General features: G+C 47.0%; 1 protein-coding gene across 4 annotated transcripts in view; it reads left to right on the plus strand.

Annotated features, from left to right (window-relative positions):
- Positions 1-24,138, plus strand: part of TNIK (TRAF2 and NCK interacting kinase) — a 149,934-nt gene that overhangs the window by 58,224 nt on the left and 67,572 nt on the right. For all 4 annotated transcript variants that reach the window (XM_063408281.1, XM_063408279.1, XM_063408282.1 and 1 more), the window contains exons 3-4: positions 18,865-18,921; positions 23,109-23,234. In XM_063408281.1, coding sequence (XP_063264351.1) covers positions 18,865-18,921; positions 23,109-23,234 — 183 coding nt within the window. The remainder of the gene's footprint in view (positions 1-18,864; positions 18,922-23,108; positions 23,235-24,138) is intronic.

Consider the following 24,138-nt stretch of genomic DNA (forward strand, 5'->3'; position numbering starts at 1 on the left):
TTTTTTGTACCTATTAGTGCAGTAATTGGAGGCTGTAGAGAGAGCTGGGGATGGCTGTGTGGTGGAGGACTCCTCTTGGATCTGTCTGATGGTGGCGTGAACTCTGCCACATTGCTGGGTGGGCTCTGAAATCTTGTGGCTGTAGCTGGATAATCCCAGAGAAAGCAGTGGATGTCTGCACAGAGGTGTATGTTAACCCACCTCTTGTTACAGGAGAGCACAGAACATGGTGTTGGCAGTGGATTTATTATATTTTCTTGGTGTTTCTTGGCATGGATGGCTCATTCCTTGCTTGCCCTCTTGGTTCCTTGCAGATGGGTTAGTGCCACTGCTTCTGGCCCTTTTCTCACGCAGGGTATTGACATCCAAAATACAGATTTCTAATCCTAAAATTACAACCTGCTCTTTCATAACATGGAATCAGATAGTTAATCTCCAAATAGTTCCCCAGCCCCTCGTTAGTCACTTTGCACTATTAAACTCAGAGGCATTAAAGTACAAATGTTACATACACCCACTGGCTCTCAACCTGCTGGCCCCAAATGAGGATGGGGTAGCAAAGGATGGACCTTTCTAGCTCAGGTGGGCTCAGTGCTGCCCTAGGGAGTTGGTGCCTTCACCTTTTCCTTCTCAAAGCCTCTTGGAGTGCATTGTGGCACCCAGTGATCCTGACTTTCCTCTTACACCAGGGAAAGTGAGATATTGGAATTGCTGGGAAGCACTGATATAAATCTGACCTGAGAACTGGGCTTGAAAACTTCTTCCCATAAGGCTGGTCCAGCTGTAGTTTGTGTTCTGTAACCAAAGTTCAGCCAGAAACTGACTCCCTCCATAATGAGCTCAATTACTTGTCATGGTTCTGGAAGCTCTTGAGTTTTGGTTGGTTTTGTAATTAACTTTTTCTGAAAGAGCAAACCAGGACTGTGCTTTTAAGATTACTGATCTGTTTTATCCCTCCCTCAGTAATCAGGAATGAAATGGGCATTTCTGCAAGCACCAGAACTAATAAACCTGGTTTCCTTTGTATTTATGTCTCGTGGTTGATTGAATACTTCCCTAATTAAATTAGGATTCTATTATGTCTGCTTATACCTATAGTCTCTCACTCCCATTACTTTTTTGGCAACACTGAGACTGCTATAATTGACTGGAGAAAGGGTCTGGCAGGATTAGAAGCTGCTGGAGATAAACCTAGTGAAAGGGTGCATCCAGCATCCTTTGCCACCCAGCTGCCTGTTGCCATGAAGTTGGTAGAAAATAATTATCTTTGATGCCTTTGAAGTTAGCTAGCAGTGTTAAAGCTCCCAAGTGCATGCATGCATGCACCCACTTGAGTCAAATCCTGGCTTATTCCTGAGGAAGCTGGGATAAAATGGAGGAGGGACATGGTATATCTTTTTAGTCCAGGCTGAGCTCAGAGGGTTTTGCTCTGGAAGGTGAGGAATGTGTGTGGTCAGCATGTTGAAGTGTGGTCTGGCAGGCGGGGAGTGGCACGATGTGTTGTGCACTTGTGCCGCGGTAGCACCGTGTGCGAGGGAAAAATGGGCTTGCAAGTGAACACTGAGAGAGTTTTGTGTCAGCAGCAGCAGCTATTCCCAAATGTGGTCTGTACCCAGAAAACCTGGCTGTGCCTAGAAAATCGTGTGCCTGAGTGCTGGGCTAAGTTTTGGGATGGGTAGGAGGTGGTTGAGCCTGTCTGAAAGCGAAGATGTTTCTCCGGGAGCGCCGCAGCACAGACATCAGTAGGAGTAAATAGAGTGGAATAGCCCCTGGCAGGCTCACTGCTCTCATTCCTGCCTGAGGAGGGCTGACACAAAACCCTCGGAGCAGGAGACCCTCCAGGCTGGCTCTTCCAGGATCCTGGGGTGCATTTCAGGAGCACTGCAAGAGCTTCCCATTCAGGTGTGCCCGAGACATGACAGTGGGACCTCTGTCCTGTGACAAGGCTGTGAAAACAAGCTAGTGGGTTGAAAGGTGGTGTGATATCTTCCTCCATATGTTAGGAAAATCATGGAATGATGGGAATGCTTGCTGGAAATCTGTCTTGAGTCTGAAATGCATGTGTCAGGTTTAGTAGTGTAGGAAATATGTGAAAATCGAGGCCTTGCATGGCAGATCCCATTTGTGAATAATTCCATGGTAGCAATGCTCAATTAACCTTTTATTTTAAAAAAGAAACACAACCTTAGGACTGCAGTAAAAAAGTGAGTTACTTGACAAATGTGAATCTTTACATTTGCCTATATGACGAGAGAGGGAAATGCTAAATACAGGTGTGGCAGCACAGCCAGGTCTTAGAAAAGTAATCACATAAATGAAGAATGTTCTCAGCCCACCTTCCCACCTTTTTTTGCCCTTTCTTAAAGTATGTGTATTCTTTGGAACAATTTTGCAGCCTTGGAATTGCCATTTATTCATTTCCCAGTAACTAAATGAGATGTACTTTTGCTTTTCTGAATTAGCCTGTTTCGTTTTCCATGCTTTTGGTGCTTTTAGCTCCAATTTATGTTGTATCCAAGTGCCACAGTCAGAGAAGAGTGGGTGGGGGAAGGAGAAGCCCTCCCATCAGTCCTGTCCCTGCTTTGAGATGAAGCTGTGGGGTCAGTGGCTTTTTGCCAAGCCCTCCAATTTCCTTTTCAGATGGATGCCAGGTTCCAGGGGAATACCTGGGGCCGGTTGGATGCCTTGCCATCCTTACCACGACTGTAGTGGAAATGCAACAGGGAAAAGCAGGATGTGAAAAACAGAGGAAAATGGAAAGATTGCAAATAAAGGGGTGAGAGGAGAAAGGCAGTGAGGAGGCAGTAGGGGCTTGTAGGACTTGGAAAGCTGGAGATAAGCTGCTGTCAGACGATGCCGCAGAAAGCCCAAACTTGTATTTTTAGGGACACTTGAGTTTATACTTTCCTGTAAATCATGGGGTTTGGGGGAGAAGGAGAGAAATGACTGCTCTTCCTGCCACCTGCTCCACTAGGCTTTGTTTCACTTCTGTTTTCCTTCCTTGGAACCACAACATTTGCAGAATGAGAGGTGTTGGCATCCTCCCACCCCATCTCTCCTGGGACGTGCCCCAGCACAGCGGAGCATTTCCAGGTGGCACATGAGCCAGGGAATGCCATGCACCACCCACCTCCTGGAAATCTGCTTTATCCACTCAGTTGTTCCATAGCAATTTACCATGCTGGCAATCCAGGAACAGGTTTGCTGTATGTTGGAAGATTTTCCCTGTTTGTATTTCAAGTGGCTCTGGGCTCAGAGCAGAAGAGCAAGGGCTGGGTAATCTAATTTGCATGAAATCATTCAGGAAAACGGGATGCTTGTTTTGAAAAGACAGGTATATTTTTGACCTGTTTACTGAGCTTTCAGAAAGAGGAAATTATTTGAGATTTCCTCAAAGGGATATCAAGCTGTCCAGGAATTTCAAGGGAGACCAAGATCTGCTTTTGTGTTGTCACATGGGGTGTTTTTCACTTCTTCTTTCTGCCTTATATTTTCACAGAAATGGGACACATTTGTGCTAAATCACAACACTGTGCATTACTGATACTTCTGGCAGGTTTTATGAGCACTTTTAAAAGACTCTTCCCCCAGCATTTGAGACAGAGAGTGACTTTTATTTATCATCAGCATAAGCCCTTTCAGGAGGGAAGGGACCATAGTTTCAGTGCACATTAATAGGCTGCTACAGATGGCATGTTCTGAGCAGGTGTAAGGGGCTTTTCCCAGGCTGCAAGGGCTGCTGAAATCTCTCACTCTTAACAACTATCCTCAACACAGCCACAAAACCCAGCTTGATGTCAGGGGACAGCTTGGCTTGGCCATCATTCAAGTCAGCTCGTGGTGGCTGATCTCCTTGCATGGCTTTACATCTACACCAAGACAGTTTATCCCCTCTATATTTACATTTCTCTTCAGGGTAGGTTTTATTTGCTGAGTTCCAATTCTTGCTGGCCCAGCACATAAATGCTTTGAGAGCCTGAGAAGACAAGGAAAGGTACTGCAACAGAAATTTATAGGGGTGCTTGCGTGTGAGAAGGAACAAGATTTATTGAATTCTCTGGTTCTTCTTGATCTGGAAAGTACTGGGAACAGCAGCCTTCAGGGAATACTTCAGCTCAACTCTTTCAGAGACAGGTAGGAATTTGGGAATCTGGAGGAAGGAAACAAAATGTTAAAATCTTAACAAAGAAGAATAGAAAAAAAGAAAGAGACTTGCAGCACAGGTACCTAATCCAGTTGAGATGTTTGTGTCAGAAGTCTGGATGATGGCTCATTCTTTTCTCTGAAATTACTCATCTTCCTCCTTTGTCTGAAGCACTTGAAGGCTCATGGCTTGTAGGCAGCAGGGATGAGTTGTGGCTTCTGCAGTCACCTCCTGTGCAGTCCTGGTGCTGCTGCCAGTGGCTTCTCAATCCCATCACCACTGTGAGCATTAATCACAATTATTCACTTGCAGTTAAATAGCCAGGATGGATTTTAGTGGCCCTGCAGGCTCTCTAGGGTGAGCTTGGTAGAGGCAACATCTAGACAAGTTATGCTGGGGTCAGCAAACCTGCTCAGGTGAAAGGCAGGAGCAGGGTCTGATTTAGGGGAAATGTCTTTCCGGGTGTGCTTCTTCCCAGTAAAAAGATTTCTCTCCATATTTCTTGTTTCATTTGTGAGAACTGGCTCGTACAACTCCTAAATCCTCAAATTTAGAGGGGAAGGGGAGGGTGCAGGTTTAAAAGCCAGATTGATGGGTGGGTCCCAAGCTAGATGCTGAGGAGCACTTACATCTCTCCTGGAGGGACTTTGAATGTGTTTTAAGGACAGTGGTGCTGGCACTATAAACATCTGTAGGGCAGGAAACTGCTACATCAGCCACACAAGTGGCCCAAAGTGTTGCAGTGGTGTTTATCTAATCCTTACTGACCAGAGAGCTTTGGGTCTGAGGGAGAGGTGAAAACACCCAGTGCTCAGCTGGGTGACTGCTCCCTGCATCCCGTGTGCTTTCTGTTTGCTGTTACCCTGACTTCCATCAGGGAGCTCTTGTTTGGGAAGTCTTTCTTGTTTGGGAAGTCTTGCTTCTAGAGGGTGATGATCTGAATGGAGACAAGTTGGGCATTAGGAGGAAGCAAAAATGGTGTGTCACATTTGTTGTCCCACTGTCTAATCTTCCCTTTTTGTATGAGTGACTGAATGGCACACAGACTTCAGGGGAGCAGGGATCTTCTCTATCATACCCTGAGCACAGGTTTTCTCTCTCAGGACTGATGCTCAAGTGGCCCTTGGGTCTGACTCTGGCTGCAGCTCTGCAGTACTTGTGACAGAAATCTTCCACCCATTTCCCTGTGCTGCCCTTTCCATGTTAGTAATGTGTCTTTGTGTTCAGCCAGGACTTCCCTTCGTGATACAAAATAAGCTCTTCTCCCGAGGAGCTTTTTTGTTCCAAGGGATCTGTGTGTGTTTGTGAGGTGAGGGAAGGAACATCTTTCATCACTGGGGAGGACCCAGGTGGTAAACATGCACCCAGGAGAAAAATGACCCAAAGCAGAGACACATGCAGAGGTTTAAGTTCATGGCCTCTTGGTGCCTTTGCTGTAAACATCCTCTGCTTCTCACAGTGCTGCTCCTGTCTGAGCAAATGCAGCCCTGGCATTTCATTGTCCTCTGGGAGTGCCCCAGGCTCGCCTCTTGCAGAATGTGAGGAGCACTAGGACATCTCTGCCTCCTCTCAGCCCATCACCTGCATCGTTGGGACAAGAGGAAACAGCTTCAAGTTGCACCAGGGGAAGTTTAGATTGGCTATTAGGAAAAACTTCTTCATGGAAAGAGTTGTCAGGCACTGGAACAAGCTGCCTAAGGAAGCAGTTGAGTCACCACTGCTGGAGGGATTTAAAAGATGAGTGGATGTGGTGCTCAGGGATGTGGTTTAGTGCTGGACTTGGCAGTGTGAGGTTTACAGTTGGACTCGTTGATCTTAAAGGTCTTTTCCAACCTAAACAATTCTCTGATTAGTGAAACAACAACAACAACAAAAGAAGAGCCAAGCACATCTTGTAGCTCCCTCTGGGAAATGTGATGTCTGTGGAAATATTAGAAACTAAATCCCAGGGTGATATTTCTGCAGCCAGTGTGTCCTGCTGAGCTGCAGCTGTGGGAGGGATGAGAAATACCAGGCGATCTGACAAGTCAGTTTTCTGCTCCAAAGGCAAAGGGGCAGGTTACATTTATGATGGTATTTGTGCAGAAAAACTCATCTGTCCATGGGCTTTGTGTTGTTTTTATGGACATTAGAGAAGGGGTTGATCTTTTGCTGTCACAGGCTGCTCATTTCCTCTCTGATGCTGCTCAGAAATTGGGTGATAGTAACTGAAGTTTATCTTTTACCCTTCACATTTAAGGAAACCTTCCTCTGTTCTCTCATAAATGCTGGCAGCTCAGTGTGTGCTGATTGGAAACAGTCAGTGCTGCACTGGCAGAGCTGGCTGAGGCCAGGGTTGAAGCTGCAGAAGCCTGAGTCATCTCGTGAAGCAGATCAGCTTTTAATTACAATTTCTAGTGCACTTTTTAAGCAGTCTTGTGGAAACGCTGTGTAGAAGCATTTGAATCAAAAATGTAAAGAAATTTTGTTGACCTTTTTTTTCCTTGTCAAGTCTCCTGGGAAAACAAAAGCCCTTTGCTCTAAGAAAAAATAATTAAGAATTTATAGACCGCTATTGTTTGAAGGTGCAATTGCAGGGTATTGCTGTGTGAGGAACAACTCCTGATATTCTCTACTCTTAGGCAAGGCTTTGGAGGCTTTTTGCAATATGGCATCACCCACTGCATCATCTTCATGGGGTACCTGAGTATTATTTTGCCTGTTTTACCAGGGGATAACACTGAGTAGCAAAGAGCCCAGACTCTCACCCAAGGCCGAGAGCATTGGTGGGGATCCAGGAATAGCACCCAGCTGCTTGGCTTGGCCTTGGCCTTGCATCCCAGGAAATTGTCTCACATCACTGGCTGTGCTTTTTATCCTTTCTTGGAGTTTAAGACTCCACAGTGCACTTAAAAATCAGCCTTAACTCAATCAAGGCTCCAATGTAAAGGAAATTTATACACCCTGTTAAGTGTATACCAAAACTTCCCCCTGCCTGGGAATGTTTGAAGGATTGGGCAAACTGACAGGTTGGGGTTTTTTTCCCCTTGGAAAAATGCAGGGAGGTCCTTCCCTGCTCCTGCATGTTGGTGGCTTCTACAAATCACCTTTGCCCACACAGTTAAAGGTGGGCAGTCCCTGAATAACCAAACCGGTGTTTTGTCTGACAGTCAGCTCTTGCTGAGGGGAAAGATCTTGAATATGAAAGAGCTTTTTAATATGAATCTGCCTGTAATTATTGGTGACTTCTAGTGCTTAGCAAGTATTGATCTTACTGGGAAAGGGTTAAAAGCCTGTGGTGGCCTGGGACGAATGGAATGTTGTCCTGGCTGTAGGGAATGGGATTTCTGGGTGGTCTGAGCTGCCTTCAGGTAGGAGCAGGATGCAGCTGGTCCAGGGTGATGCTTCTAAAGCTGTATCTTACCAATTTCTTTCTCTTAGTGCAGCTGAAATTGCAGGTTTGTGGCGTGACTCAGTGCAGTGCCTGGCCTTGGTTCCTTCCTGGCGTGCCTAGAGCACGGCATAGTCTGTGTGGATTAGCTGTGGATGAAGCCTCATGCCGAGCTTTTCAGATTTCCACTAAGATCTTTATCCAGTGGAATAAAAGGCCATCACCCCCTGCCCATATGTGTTCTCCCTGCAAAGCTGCAGGCAGCCTTCCTGAGCTGCCCACGTTCCTGCAGGCAGCTTTTTGGGCTGCTTTGAGAGCTTTTTTGTCTGCTTTGTTTCACTTTGCAAATAACAGTGAGTAAAATCCATAGCCTTCACTTGGTTCCTTCAAACTGTACAGCATCGATTTGTGTCTGTACATGTTATTGCTCTCTAAGTAGGGCCCTTAATGGCTGGAGAGCCCTCCTGCATTGAAAACCACATCAGGCAGTGGCTGCAATCCTGGAATTGCCAGATAGTGATGTGCTGTGCCAGTGCTGGGCTCATCCCTCATGTCCCCAAGTGCTGAAGGTAGCAGGGACACTGGGTCCTTTCTGGCTTCCTCCCACTCATTCCTGAGCTGTACTGTTCTCGTGCAATCCCTGGGACTGGCTTAACCTTCCCCTGCTAATCCCAAGTCCTCCTCCTCCTCTTCTCCTGCTTTCAAATCCCTGGCTAAAGCCCCTCTCTGCTGTGCTGCCTTGTGGCAAGGCTGGATGGGGGTTGTGTGCAGGTCTGGGGAGGGTCTTCTGGTTTGTGGGGTCTGTTAGGGCTCACTCCTTTCCTAGAGGAACCCTTGCACCCCCTTTCTTTATTTAGCAGAGAAATGAGGACCAGTGAGGAGCCCTGAGTGTCCTGGGAGGGGGGTCAGCAGTGGCATTAGGTCTGTTTTGCAGGGAAAGGCAGTGACCTGGCTGCCTTACTGCTTCATAAAAAAGCTTTTCCGTGCCTACCGTGAGGGTAGGAAATTCCCACTGGAGAGAGGAGACTTGGAAACAGAGAAGCTGCAGCAGCAGCAGCGTGGTTTAATCTGCTGTTGATCCCAACCCGCAAGGCTGGCTCGGAGGGTGAGCCACAGAGGGGCTGTTCTGCAGCAGAGTCAAAAATCCCATCTTTATCCCTCACAAAGCAGTGAGTGCACGTGACAGGCAGAGAGCAAACACGAGGATGAAGGGGTCTATGTGTCATTCATCAGCCTCCCTTTTCCAATCAGCATTTCTAGAATTTCGCTGCTCAATACCTGACTTGCTTGAAACGTCGGACAACATGAAAGCTTTGATGCCTCTCTGTGCAGCCACATTAGTATGTGTATCACAGAAGATTGCTCCAGGCATGGCTGGGTCTTTTAAATCAGCAGAACACAGCACTGCAAAACGTTTATTGACTCCTGACAGTAAGTGACTTGGGGTTGGATGGGATGGACAATAAGTTGTCAAGGCTGCTCAGGGCAGACAAAAGCCCTGGAGGCGACTCTGGATGAAAGGGAGTGTGATGTCCATCTGCCTTCCAGCATGTGAGGTCTAAAATTGATATTTGAGCTGACATAGATAGAGAAATGTGTAACACAGGGACTGCAGTATCTTGAGTTACAAAGTCATTGGGATTAGGGGAGCACCTCAGCCCTCCACAGCACAAGGTCTGGGGTTGTTTATGTCATTCTTACACTCATTTTCCTCATGCTATGACCTCAGTCACCCAAGAGATAGATGTGAGACTTTCTGGCAGCTGTGGCATTTTCTCCTAAGACCCATAAAATGTAAGTACCTTTATCAGCTTGTTCTTGTTACTTCTACCACCCTGAGACAGGGACTTGGAGTCAGCTCAGACTGATGAATGAGTGAAGCCTGAATGTATGAATTGGCTCAGGTGCCAGTCAGCCTTGCCACATGGGCAGGAATCAAGGGGGTTAGATCTATGCTGATCCAAGTGTTTGCAGGACTGGAAAGGCTCCAAGAGGGAGGCAGTGGAAGGGCTGTAAGGATGGCTTGCTCAGAGAGTGATTCGAGGTGACTGGACATAAATCCTGGCTCGTGATGGGCATGTTCAGCCATTACCAGCATTGGGACTGGACCTCAGAATTCCCCAGATTTCTACTGGATCTGGGGTGTTAGGGTTGGTGCACAAATGAACCTGGTGGGGTTTGTGTTCAGGCTCCTTTCTACAAGCAGAGAGTAGAGGAGCAGGTGGGGGTGACAGAGGTGAGAGTCCCGTTTGATAACCTCTGCTGAGGTGTCCAGAGAGATCCATGGTGGGATCTCATCCTGGGCCATTGTGTCTGCAGAGAAACAGGGCCATGGGGGCCCGTGCGGCAGCGTGGGCAGCTGTACTGTGTAGATGTACTGTGCTGAGAGCTGAGATACAAGAGTACTGCCCTGCAGTTACATGGAGAAACACAGGGAGTGGGAAAAGCATGGCTGGGAGAGCAGGCTGGGCTGCTCACTCAGCTGGGGTGATTCATGGGGACATGGACACGGTTGGTTTGTGCCATTGGCAAGTCAATGAAATGCCATGGAATCCCTTCATGAAAAGCCATTGACAGCCATAGATTAAATTTCCTGAATTAAATGGCCAGGAAAACACCAGAAATGCTGGGCTTTCCTTCTTACTCAGTTTTCTTTACACAGTGACAAAATAAATGCACAAAACCCTCAACCAGCTTTAGAAAACAGATGCCTCTGTGTTACCTGGTTCTCCTCTTGCTGTCTCCTGCCGCCAGTGCTGTCCACCCCTGCTGCCAGAGAGGATGCCAGGCACTCAGGCTCACAGAAGGTGGTTCTCCTTTGCTGTTGTTGGTTGAAAAATCACCTTGCACTTCACATGGCACCTCCAAAATTGGATCTTGCTACTATGAAAGTAGAGCCGAAGTCAAGCAGATGGCACTGCAGAGGTGTTTCCAGAAAATCCATTAACATCACTGTGTGTAGTGTTTTTTCCAGAAGGGCCGCTTTTAAAACTCAGTTTGCAAGACAATTACTGATTTGGGGAATGGCTCAAAGAGCAGGTGACACTTCAGATGTTGAAAAGCAGCTGTTTAATGTGTGGCACAAATAAATGGGGTACCAAAAGCCTGAGGAGGCTGAGGGATACCTGTGTCCATCAGTGTTCTGGGGTGAATTGTCATGGAGGGCAGCAGCACACGTTTGCAGACAATAAGCCCTGTCTGCCCTGCAGCAAGGGAGCAGGTTAGGAATAATGTCTTAGGAAGGGAATTGTTTTTCTTCCAAGTACAGAAGAAATAGCAGCATCTGCCAGAGCACACAGTGGTGTAGAGACTGTGCTGGTGCCCCTGAGCTCTGGACACAGCAGCTTGTTCTCATCCTGAGCGTTTGGTCTGAGTCATGAGCAGTCATTACATTACATCCCTGCTGCCCTGGGATGCCTTTTCCTGTGTCCTGCACCGAGCCTGCTTCACCTGTGATGGGAAGTGTTGCTTGAAGCTTCTGGGCTCATCCTGGAGTTTGGGTTTGAATGTTGAAGCTGAAGTGATTCTGGCCACAGTAAAGCCAAGGTGCCCAGAAATGTTTGGCTGTGGGTTGGAGGCCGCAAAAGCGTGTGGAAATTGGGATTTGTGTGGCATTCTGCAGGTGTGACAGCTCCCTGCTGCAGTCCAGACCTGGCACCCTGTGACATGTCAGGCAGCAGTGCTCTGGGAGGAAGGTGCCAGCTGAGGGATAGCCTGGCCCCTGGGAGGAGGCTGGCTCTTTCTTGGGCACCCCTGAGCACGGCTCAGTGCTTCCCACGGGGAGGAACAGCCTGGTGCCACTGTCAGGACGTGGCCTGTGTGAAAGGGTGCCTTTGTGGGTCTCCTAAAGGCAGGTTTAATTTTAGTTGTGAACGCACTGCGGTGTTGAATAGGCAGCGATGTGAAACAGAAGCACAGTGGGGGTGTTAAAGGGTGGTAATAACATGGCTGTCATGAACTAATGTTGTTGGGAACAGGCTGTGCTGCCTCCTTTTAGCTGTGAAAATGTGCACTTGCAGAGGAGCTGGGGCAAAGGGAGGACAGGCTGTGTGGGAGGGGAGGGAGCACCCCAAGGCCTGGCTGCTGCCCTCCTTGCCTGCTGGGCTGCAGGTGATGGGCTGCTCCCCTTGGCAGAGGCCATGGGCATTGCCCCGTGTTGGATCTGGGAATGCTGGAGAAAGGGAGCAAAGCTCATAGAGGGCCTGGGGAGGTAAATGGTGGCATCCCTTTCCTTCATCCCACTGATTCTCTCTTGAATCCTGCTAACTTCAGTGTGGAACCAACTCTGTGAATATTTTCCTGAGACACTACTTGTCCTTCTGGGTTTTTTAATATATACATTACTCTTTGTCAGGAGCATCTCTCAGTCCTTTGGTGCCTCAGGTTTCCGCAGGCTGCTCCTAAAGCTCGCTTTTGGTGTATATTCTGTGTGTTGATGATCTCCATCTCTCTCTGCTCCCTGCTGTGGTGCTCAACTCACTCCTCTGCCAGCCTAGACCTGCTCTTGTTGAGGCTTTGACCTTTCCTAGAGCAACGTTTGTTCCTGGGCTCTGGGAAAGCCCTGACAAATGCAGAAGGACCTTGAAATCTGCTCTGCTGCAAGCTTTGCTGTGACCATGGAAAGCAGACCTTCAAAAACTGCATCTTCCAACACTTGTGGGCAAGATCTGTCACTGTCCTTGGTGTGACCATGCACAGCCTGACATGCCCCATGTGCTGATGCTGAATGGTGCCTCAAAGAGAAGGGGGACATGCTTTTTAAACAGTGCTCTTCCCTGGGTGGAAATTAAAAGTGGGGCAGGCCATATCTAGTGGAACCATCTGCAGAAGCTTCTTGAAGAATTTGGTTCTCTGATCCTGATTTTGGACTACTTAAGGCAGTGGTTTTATCCATGGAAGAGGGAAGCCAGGTTCTTTCTGAGCTGGGGGTGGGAGTCTCCAGCCTCATTTGAACTATAAGAGGGATGGAATAAGTACAAACACTGACGTAAGAGATGTGTTTCCCTTATATAGGGAACCTAAAACTGTACTCTTGCTCACCTATAGGCTGTAGTGCATGTTATTTCTGGAGATGAATAATGTGCTAATTTAACAAATTAGTTTGTTAATCTAATAATCCTGCCTTCTTTACTTAACGTCAGAGCTATTGTGGAGCTGCAGTAATGGAATTGCGGGGTCCTGATCAGAGCTTGGATTGATACAGAGGACTGGAAAACACTCCAGTCCAAAGATCATCTCTCTTGGGTCAGCACAAAGCATTAGCTTGGCCCTGTGCAATTAGAAGCGTCTGTGCTGAGAGCAGATTTATGCTATTCCAAGGGGAAGCTCTGGTTGTTCAGTCTGAACTGAAGTATTAATAAAAATGCCCAGCTGAGCACCAAAAAAGAAAAAAAAATCCACTTTGTTTAGTGTATCTTCAAGTTTTTTTGAATGTTTTTCAAGATTTTACTCTTTAAAACCTTGGAAAAGATGCCAGGTGTGAGGGGAGGATTGGGTATGAGTGAAATTTGTGTTTGTCCCTCAGTGAAAGGTCTTCTGCTCTCCAGAAGCAGCCCAAAGGAAGGTAGCAGGTTGGGCAGAGGTGAAGATCTGTGCTCAAGTGAGCAATCAGTGTTCTGCAGGAGAGCAGAGGAGTGACTCTGGAGCCTCACCTGGCCGCCAAGTGAGATGGCAAACACTGGATGCAGCTTTTATTGTTTTTTCATAGGTTAGTCATCTCTGGTATCAAAGCTTTGGAGTTCAGGTGTGCCATGTTTATTAGAGGATGCCATTTGCAGAGTGTTGAAGTCTGGGGAAACAGGGGCTGGTTTAAGTGGAGTTTGCCCCAAGTGGAAAGCAACAGCAACAAGCCAGGCATGTTCCTTTGGTGCCTTGAGGCAGTGGGATCACTCTGAAGCTCTGCAAATCTGTTTGTGAGCCCAGGAAATGATGGAGAGAGGGAAGGAAGGACACTGCCATTGTGGTCAGCTCCTGCTGTAGTAAAGCAGAGAGATGGGGCTGAATCCCTGGGCAGGGTGAGGACTGGAGCCCAGTCTGCAGGGATGTTCTGAGTCCCCACGAGCTTGAAATCCCCATCCCACTACTGGAGTAAAGTGCAGGCAGCAACAATAAGGTTTGGCCCACGATTGCTCTGCTTTAATCAAAGAGATATGTTACCCTTTGTTAAAATAAACATTTTCCCCATCCTGTTAGATGACTCAATTTTTCTTATGGTGGCCTCCAATGTTTTAACTACCTTCTCAGATACATGGATTTATTTCAGATGTGTTTGAAAAGATCTGTAAACCAAGTGCAAAGCTTGAGTGCATCATTTTTAGCCAGCTTGTTTTGGAGATTGCTGAATTTTCACACTAGAGCAGGCCTATTTTTTACATCAGTAAGTATTTTAGCCCCTCAGACTAGTCAGGAGAGGGGATTTTGGCACCCTCAAGATTGCTTTCAATGGGAAACCAAGTACATAAATGTGCCTGTACTCTGTAAAAGCTGAGAACAAATCATGCCAGGTGCTATAAAATGGTCTAATGTACAGCAGGATGGCAGTTCAGATTCACGGCTCCTGTTGGAAGGCAAAGCTCCTTCTCTCAGGAGAAATTGGATGCAGTTTTCAGTGTATTAGTGCTGAAGTGCCTTCATGCTAAAAATCTTGGACTGAGTCCCTGAACTACAGGAAAACAAGGAACTGGCAGGACTTAGACCATGGAGCTGTGAGAAATTCTGGCCCATCCCAGGAGATCCTCACTGCAGAAGGTCTTGGGTGCTGAAAGAGAGTCTGGAGATGAGGCTCACCAGTGGACACCTTGAGTGGTGCATGGGCAGAAGTAGGGCTGGGCAAAGAGTTTCTTGTAGCACTTCCTGAAAAATTATGTGTGAGCCCAGGAAAGTGAACTGGTGACTTCTAACCTGGTAAAATCTCTGGTGTCCTGTGCATGTTGTAGGAAGAATAAGCAGGATGTGGTGGTGCTGAGGGTGTGCTGTCTGATGGCTGGGGTTGGACAGTGGAGAGGGTGGTTGTTGGGCTGCTGGCACCAGGCTCAGTATTTTAACTGCAACAGAAATGTAATGGAAGAAATTTATTTGAGAGGCTTCTCTGCTGCCAAAGTGGTAATATTTGGACTTTTATGAGACTTTTTGTTGTTTGTCTGAGTTGACTGAGATTTCTGTATGAGACACAGTGTTCCTCAGTGGTGAGGGCTGGTGGTGTGGTCTGGTCCCAGCAGGGCTGTGCATGTTGAAATTTCAGTACTGCTTTGCAAGGGCACCCTAATCCCACTCATTTTAATATTTACATGCAGCATGATTAAGGGCAGTGCAAAATGGTTGGATTATGAGTGTTTTGCAGTAAAGTATCAGACATTTAACATGGTTAGTCCATTAAGTGTCTTTTGTATGCATGGGGCATTGGAGGCTGCGTGTCCAGGCTGGGAAGTGTAAGAGATGTTGCTCTGCCTGGCAGAAGGAAATGGGAGCCCTGCATTTCCCAACAAAGGGACAATTCTGGTTGTGTCCCACTGGCTGCAGCAGGTGGGGGGTCATTTATTTTGTTGGATGAATAAAAGCCGACAGCACAAGTGAAGTAAATACCATGGAATGCATTTCTGGGTACAGAAATTGCAGTTTCTGCTTAAAGGTGAAATCCTTGCTGGTGCAAGGAAAATTTTAAAAAGCAACAATCAAGCATCCTCTTTGTGTCCTTAATATGTGGACCTGAATTTTGGGCCAAGATAAGCAGTTGTTGTCTACAAAGGCTGATATTGAGGCCAGAGTTTATTTATTTAGTAAACATAATGCCTGAATGCATCAATTGATGTTTAAAAGCATTTACCAATGTTCTCATTGTTTGCTGGTCCATTACACTTTATGGAGTGTGAGGACCACAACCTTTGAAGAAAAAACTTGTGATGCTTGCTTCATTTGTAGAAATTAGTCTTAATACTTGACATTATTAAGTTAGTGATAGTTGATATAACATTTTGAGAGTAATTAGGAGCATGAATTTATGCTCAGATGGATGTTTAATTAAAAATTGTGGCAGCCTTGAAGATCATGCTTGAATAATCCTGAGGCTGGAATGTGGGTTTGTACCCAAATGAACCTTCACAGTGAATCTGGAGAGGGGGAAATGCTTTAGTAGCTCAGTTTTTCTCCTGTATGTTTGATGCCATTGTAGCCATCAGTGTCTGTAACAATGCTGAATTCATGGAGATGAAGGGCCAGAGGCAGAACCTGCCTTGGAAAAGAGCAGGGAGATGCTGGAGGATGTTTGTGTATTCAAGCTGTAGCCCAGGTAGTGCTGGCAGTGTTCCTGCAAACCTTGAACGATGAACAGCCAACATGGGGTAAACCAAAGTCCTCCTGGAGAGCTCTTCCCTTCCTCTCCTTGGATTTCTGGAGGTTCAGTCGCCATCCCACCTGAGTGGGGAGGGAATGTTGGGAAAACCCATGGAGGACTTTTGAAAAAGTGGAGATCTTCTGTTGAACCACAACACTTCTTGCCTGTGTTGAGCCACATCTTTGGTATTGAGGAGGCAGAGTTGAGCAGGGGAGCAGGAGTAGGGCTCAGTCTTTATGTGTTTTTTGGGTGGAGGGCACTGCTGTGGTGATGGTTTAAAGAAAAAAATCAACAAGTTTTGATGGATGGAAGACACACGGGAGGTAAAATCATCACAACAGAGCTTTTTGGTGTTTTTCATATTTTGATACCCCAGTCCTCTTTTGTAGCTTTCTTACAGCAGCACAGATTAACACTGGGCAACTTAACACTTGACATTAATTAATTTCCAGTTTCAGCTTGCCTTGGCTTTGGCAGAGCTGGTTCCACATCCTGATCCAGCTGGATACTTTGGAGAGACTGCAGGGGCATGGGTGCTTCTGGTCTTGCTTCCAGGCTTTGGGCACAGGCACTGGAATCTGTGTGGCCAAGGTGCCAGAGGTGGCTGATGCTGTGAGAGGAGTTTATTGCTGCCGTGGCATCTTTTCATAGGTACAGCTTGGATGTTGATTTAATTCCTCTGTTGTATCTCTCACTTCCAGTTCTCGGTGTCTTCCTCCAGCCTGTCTGTATCATTATTGCAAATTCAAGAATATCTGCAGTAGGATAAAAATCAACTGGGTTTTCTAAACTATTTATGAAGGTTGCACAGCACGTCTCAGTGCTGAGCAGTAGGTTGAATTAACAGGGATGGTTGACTGGTGAGGAGATGCCTGTTTTCCCCAGATGGCTTCATCTGCCAGGGTGAAGCTCTACAATCCATTGTCATGAACAAACTATAGAAAAAGCAAACCTTTGCTGCAGTATCCCAGGGTGAACACTTACTGGTTCTACAGCCTGATTTTTGCGTGACTAAGTGCCCCTCATGGCTTACATTAACATATGTTTCCAAGTGGTTTATTTTGTTTTGGTAAATGCTTACACGATATTAAGTTCTTACCATTGTCTGTAAATATTTGGGAAGGGTGCAAGGAGGCAGCAGATTCCTGGGAGCAGGATGCTGTGGCCACATAGGGATCCCTTTCCACTTGGCTGGTACTGAGGGAAGCAGGAGCAGCTGGGGCATTTCCTTAAAATACAAAATGAGGTGGTGATGCATCACGTGAAGGCAGGTATAACTCTAAATCCAAGGTTTGAAATGCCCCAGCTTGCTTCCCCCTCCTCCTCCTCCAGCTCACGGGAGATGGGGCGTGCCATGGTCCAAGTGTTTACCCTGCTAGTGCTCTGTGGGCTTTAATTAAAGTGTCAGTACACGTGGGGACTTCTTGGGCAAGCCAGCAAGGACGAATTTAGGAAGAGGAGGATTTGTTTCTGCAGATCATGCTGTCTAAATAGATAGTGTCTGGCGACGTGCCCCTCCTTCCCGACGGCCGTGTCCAGGGGATGCTCCAGAGGGGCTGCACTTGGTTTTATTACTTTGTATCTTGCACATATTTTAAAATAAAGTACTTTTTTCCGCTGTTAGAATGTGGGGTTGCTCAGGACATATAAATTGTGTTAATAAATGAGCGAGGAGCCCTGGTGGGTGAATTGGCTTCCTGGTGAAGTCATAAATTTGGAGAGGATGATGCTGCCCTGCTCCACAGCCGGCGCGTGGGTTTGCTTCCCAGCGCCGTGCCTGGAAACCTGAGGGACCAGGGAGAGGTTCTCTTGTCTGGTAATTTAGGGTTCTTGAGCTGAGATGGTGTGAAAGACCATCTCCAGTCTGCAGGAGGGCTGGGAGACCTGACACAAACCCCAGCTCATCAACACTCACACTGCTGTGGGGGCAGGAGGAGCCTGCAATTTAGGAAAAGCTTCTATTTTCCCCTATTTCTGCCATGCTGCAGCTTGACCCCTCTTTTCCTCTGCTCCTGGTTCTGTCCTTGGTGTGTTAATTATCAATGCTGCAGGGCAGGAGCTGTCATTCCCGTGTGTCTTCCACATCATGTCTCACATGATGGGGCCTTGGGCAGCTCCCATGGTAAATAGGGATGTAAACTGGGAAACAGGGATGCTTCCCTTTGCCTCCCAGCTGTCCTGTTAGGATCAGCATTTGCTGGCTTTCCTGGAGGAAAAACATCTTTTCCTCAGGCTGCCTGGTTTGGAAGCAGAGCATATGTCCTCCAGCTGGGGGTGGGAATGATTTGATATGAGCAATTTGGATATGATGTTGGGTGATCCGTTTCTGGGGAAGGGAGGAAAGACTGGGAATTGCCTTGCTTGATAGCAGTTGTGTTGGTTTTAAGACCTCATAAATAGTTGGAGCTCTTTTATATTTTCACCATCTCTCCCAGGCATTTTCCCATCAGGATTAATGTAGTCAAGCACTGTGCAACAAACAGTTCATTGCAGTGATTTGCTGATTTTTTTTCAGTTGCTGAAAATTTTAAAAACCTCTCTAGCCTGCTAACCAAGTTTTTCTGAAAAGAAATAAATTCCTGGTCAGAATGAATGTGGTGTCCTGCAGACCAAGGGTCCCTGGTGTGTCCCCAGGTCCGTGGGATGGGACCTGAGTGGACTGAAGGCAGCACATTCCCATCATCTCAGCTCCAGCAGCCCATTTCCAGCCGAGTCATGCTCTGTGCTCAGGAGAGGCCCCAAGCTGGTTTTCTGTGCATGGCTGAGCATTAAAGGGTATTTCCAGCACTTGTTTGCCAGGAAAATACAGCACTGAAGGCCCTGTACTAATTAATTGTAATGGCAGGAGGAAGGGGAGGGAATTGCTTTCTCATCATGGCTGCTGTGAAGATGCTCTTGAAAAAGCAACAAATAATGTGTGGATGCTGCCAGGGCGAGGAGATTGTTTAAGGATATTGTTCACTGTGAGGAAAACATTGTCACTGAGCAAAAACAAACGAATTTCTCCCTTTTCTTTTGCAGGGTCGTCATGTTAAGACAGGCCAGCTTGCTGCTATTAAGGTTATGGACGTCACCGGGGTAATGTATCCTCCTCCTCCTCCTGCATCCTTAAATTACAGATAAGAGGGGAAAGGGGATGGGGTGTGATAATGTGTGGGGGTGGGTGGCAGACTGATGTTCCTGCGAGTAAATTGCCTTTGTCTTAATGTGATATGTGTCATTAAGAGGTTTTAGTTTTAATAAATATGTGAGAAAAAATAAATCTGGAAGAGTTTTGGAGATGAAGTACTTTCATGCTGAAACAAAGCAGCAACCAGTTCCAGCAGTGGCTCTTTTAAATGCCCTGATAAATTCTGAAGAAAATTATAGAATGATTTGGGTTGGAAGGGACCATAAAGATCATCCAGTTCCAATCCCTGCCATAGGACACCTTCCACTGTCCCAGGCTGCTCCAAGCCCCATCCAGCCTGGCCTTGGACACTTCCAGAGATGGGGCAGCCACAGCTTCTCTGGGCAACCTGTGCCAGGGCCTCACAACCTTCACAGAGAAGAATTTCTTCCCAATATCCCATATAACCCAGTTTGGAGCCATTCCCTCTTGTCCTATTGCACATGACCTTGTCAAAAGTAGCAACAGGATCAGGATTCAGAACTCATTCCTGTTTCTCTGCATCCGTGATTTTCACTGAAGAGCTTTTGTTCACCAAAAGTCTGTTGCAATGATTGTCATGAATAACTTCACGAGGCAAGTTGAATAATACCTGTGCATCCTACTGATAAAGGGGAAAGAAACCACACCACCCTGGTCTCTAAGGTGGCTCTTCTGAAACTTGTGTCAGACTGAGAACCAAGAATTTACAAATTATTAAATGAATAACAAAATTGAGGGGAAAGGATGGTTTCACCATTTCCCAGTTGCCACAAAAGAAAAAATGAGTTGTTATGATCTAAAAACCTAGATGCATTTAGGAGCAAGACATGAAGGTGCTTTTTCTTGAGTAGTTCTTTTCTTAGTGCAGTACTACCCCTCCCAAAGTTCCTGCACTGGAAACAGTGCTAAGCTTGGGAGTAAGAATGTGTTTTGTTGTGTTTTGTCTTTTTTTTTTTTTTAACTGGAATAACACATTTCAAAATTAAGACTCGATCACAATCTACCCCCCTTAATTTTTGAGTTAATGTTTTAATAGCTTTCAGGATCTCAGCATATGCAGAAATGACTCTCTGTGAAAGCAGTCAGCTGGCCTTGGGAATCTGTTTTGAAATACCTTAGATGCTGTGGTGTGGTATTAATATCTATGGGACCTTCATCCAGGTTATTTTTGGTGCTAGCAGGTGAAGTGGTGTGTGGAAATAAGTCTGTAAATGTGAATGAGATTTGTTCCTGTTTACTTGAGGATCTACGAGTGCTGTTTATCTCGTTCCCGTGGGAAACAGGCTCTGGGGGAATAGGCAGACCCACCAAGCATAAACCCACGGCATAAACAGCAGTGAAATTCCCATGGGATGAAGTCTGATGTTAGAATGAATTTTAGCTGAGAAATCAAAATACTACTCTGGGGCCAAACACAGGCTTAACTTTGAATCCACACCTAATTCAGTGTTTTAAAATACCATCACTTCCAAGGAAAGATATTGGAGAAAAGTACCTGAAATCTGATACTGCCCAATAATAATTTCATACACATCTTTAAGTAGATGTCCCTGATCTAAGACTTTACCCTGTAAAGCTGGGCCTCATATCTGAATGTACAAGGTGTAAATCAAGTATTTGTCATGGGATGTGGCTTTTTGATATTTAATTATTTTCCCCTTAGGTTGCTTTTAGGCAGGGCAGGCTCATTCAGGGCAGGATGGGCAAAGACCACGGTGCAGGCAGTGCTAACCTGTGCTCTGGTAAGGGCTGTCTGTGCTCCCTTGGTGCTGAAGGCACTTCCAGAGCCTGCAGGAGTGGTCCTGGGCATTGCTTCTGGAAGAATTTCTAAAGCTGGTCCCTGCATTGTGCCTACAGCCATGCTTGGCACCTGCTCCAGGCTCAGTGCAAATGCTGCTGCTGGAAACCCCAGCTCGGTCCTTCACTTCCTCCTCACACACAATTTCAGAGCTGCTGCTGCTTCATTTGATCCTGTCCTTCCATCCCACCTGTTTTTCCAGGATATCCCTAGTGACAGTGTGTCTTTCAGATGTCAGCAGAGAACAGAATTAGTGGGGTCACCCCAGCCATAGCCATCTGCAGCTTTTGGAGTGGAAAGCCCAGACTGGATGGGGCTCTGGGCAACTTGGTCTAGAGTGGAAGGTGTCCCTGCCCATGGTGGAGGGATGGAATTAGGTGACCATTAAGGTCTCTTCTAGCCCCCAAACCATGATGGTTCTGTGTTCAGTGAGCTCCCAGACAGCCTTTCATCCTGACCACGGGCTTTGTGCTAAACCCCGACAGCTCCTGACGATGCTTTGTTTAACTCATCTCTGCTCTTACTAATTATCTGTTAGGAAAGATTGCAGAATAGAGGCCCTGAAATTGCAGCACTTCATCAGTTTGGGCAGCTGCTGTCTCTGAATTAAGAGTTCAGATTTGTTTTCAGGGGCTGGTCTTGCTGTGTGCTGCATGACCTACATCCAGCAATGGATGTAACAGAACCAGCTGATGGAGGCACAGTGAGGCAGCAAAGCCTGGCCTGTGGCTTTTGTTGGGTTTGGGGTTGGAGTAGTTACAGCAGCTTGCTGTGATGATTCCATTTTCTTCCCTCCTCTCTGGGTTTGCTGGGGATGATTGCTCTCAGTAGTCCTGCTTGGAGCAGGAGTTTGAGCTGGAGCCCCCAAGCCTGGCCATGCAGACACATCCTCAGGTGCCAGCCACAGATCTTATGGTTTGGAGGGTTTTTCCACCCATTTTGAGTTCTTCAACTTGAAGATGGAGTCAAAATAAAACTTCCAACCAAGTATCCCTCTGTCTTGTCTCTGTTTTTTCCTAGAGAGCCAGGCATGAATTGAGGGATGATTGAAAAATTGGCTGGGTGTGCAGAGAGCTAGAGGGATTTTGGGCTGGGTGCTGCTCCTTGCTCCCAGCACTGTTGAGCATCCAGCTGTTTTTCAATTGTTGTTGCAAAGGGCTTCAGTTAACAAAATCACCTCTGTGGCCTGATAAACGTTATGTTATATGCCCTGGTTTCCTGGATGAATGAAAGCAAGTGAATTTGTGTTGACTGCTTAAAGAGAGGTGGTAAAGGTTCTTCCAGAATAGTCCCCGGTTTTCTTTTTAATATTTGAGCTTGTTCCTCCTCCTCTCTGGTGCTTATACCCTCCGTGTTCTTACAGAAAATAAAACTGGAGGTTATTTATGCAAGCTCCATCCAGATATTCCTTGTTCTTGTTCCTGCTGTCTTTACCTTTGCTGTTGTTCCCTGAAGGGTATTTTGGTATTTCTGTCCGTGTTATGTGACACCTGGTCAGGGGGCACTGCTGCTCCAGAAAAGCTGCTCCTGCTGCTCTGTGGGTGTCTTGTCCTTTGCCCATTTGTAAAACTGAGGTCAAGAGAGGCAGGTGAGGGACACGAGGGGAATAAAGGAGAATAAAGAACAAACAACCCTTCTGGTCCTTTATAATAAAGCTCATTGACATCAAGGTGCTAAGTGCTGCCTGTGGAAATGCAGCGGGCTGGAATTCGGTCAGCTTAAAATAAAACCAGGGCACGTTTGATGGGTGTGAGAACAAAGGGGTGGGACATCAAAACAGATACTGATGTGGCTCCTCTGCTGCTTCAGCCAATGCCACTTTGCAGATGGGACAGAGGGGCTGGCAGAGCCCATGGGAATGGTGCTTGCCACCAGGACTGAGTTATTCTGGTGGGGTTTGTGCACAGGTGGTGCCTGCCTGCTCCCCATGTGGTGCCACCCCACCACCAGCAGCTCCTGGTGTCTCCAGAGGTCTTGTGCTGCTTCCAGGGTGGGCAGGAGTGATGAGCCAGAGGGCTGGGAGCACAGCCTCTGCCATGCAGTGGTTTGCAGAAAAACACCTTCTTGGGCTCTGGTGTGTCTGTGGGGGAGTGCTAATGCATCACTGGGGTAACACAGGGGAGTCTCCAGTGCAGCTCTCAGGCTTCCAGGATCTGCTGCAAAGGGGCTGTAAAAAATGGTGCAAAACACCCGAGGGGTCACTCAGGAATGGGGTGCTTGGAAGTTCACCCATGTACAAAAGACAGCTGGACACTGTGAGGCGGGGTCTCCTAACGCCTCTGGTTTTGTCTTTCTTTTCTTTTCACCTGATCCCAGGATGAAGAGGAAGAGATCAAACAAGAAATTAACATGCTGAAGAAGTATTCTCATCACCGAAATATTGCTACGTATTATGGTGCTTTTATTAAAAAGAACCCACCAGGAATGGATGATCAGCTCTGGGTAAGTTGCTTTCTTTTCTTTAAAATAACTGGGATTTGATAGACATTTTTTCCTCTGAATTGTCCTCTTACCAGCACCCAGCTTACACAAAACTCCTTCTTTTGCATCCATCTTTTTCAAAGTCATGGCTTTGATCAGGCTCTTGCTGCACTGCAAAACACATCTCCATTTTGCCACAAAATCTTTGCAGGCTGATGGCAAACCCATTTTTTTTCTGAAGTGTCATTAGCAATATCTTTAGTACAATAGTCAGTTGAAAATTATTCCATCTTCTGGCAGTTGGAGGGATCTGGGAACATCTCTGGGAAGATGAGTCTGAGGGAGATTCCTGCCAGCTCTTGGTGGTGCCTCTTGTGCTTCACACTTCATGGAGCCTGTGCAGGCAGATGAAGAGGAGGGGGACAGTGAGGGGAGGTCAGGGACATCTGTGGCTGCTCAGCCACTTCGGTGGAGACGCCTGACGCTGCTGAGGGCACCGAGCTGCTCTGCATCTCTGTAAATCCTCATCTGCCTCCTCCTGCTGCTTCCCTTGTCAGGGCCTTCTCGGTTATTAATTCAGCATTCCCAGAGCAGGGAGGATGCAGTTTAAATCCTCTCTATCCCTGGGGAGAGGCAGAGCATCAGAGCCCACTCCCTTTAGCGGCAGCTGGTGCTCAGGGGGCCGGGCAGGGCAGTGGCACCGCGGGTCAGGCTCCGGCCGTCGCTGTGAAATTAATTAAAGTTGTTGTGCTGTGTTCTGAGCTTGGCTGTGCTGGTTGGAGTCTCTGGAGCAGCAGCCTGCAGTGCTGATGGCCATCAGAGCAGCAGTGTAGGACCCTGCTGTCCTCAGGGGTCTGTGGGGAGAAGGCTCTGTTGGAGTTATCGTCAGTACAATGCCCTGGATGTTGTCCTGTGGTCGAAAAAG

Source organism: Prinia subflava, chromosome 11 (genome assembly GCF_021018805.1).
Source record: "Prinia subflava isolate CZ2003 ecotype Zambia chromosome 11, Cam_Psub_1.2, whole genome shotgun sequence".
Taxonomy (NCBI): Eukaryota; Metazoa; Chordata; class Aves; order Passeriformes; family Cisticolidae; genus Prinia; species Prinia subflava.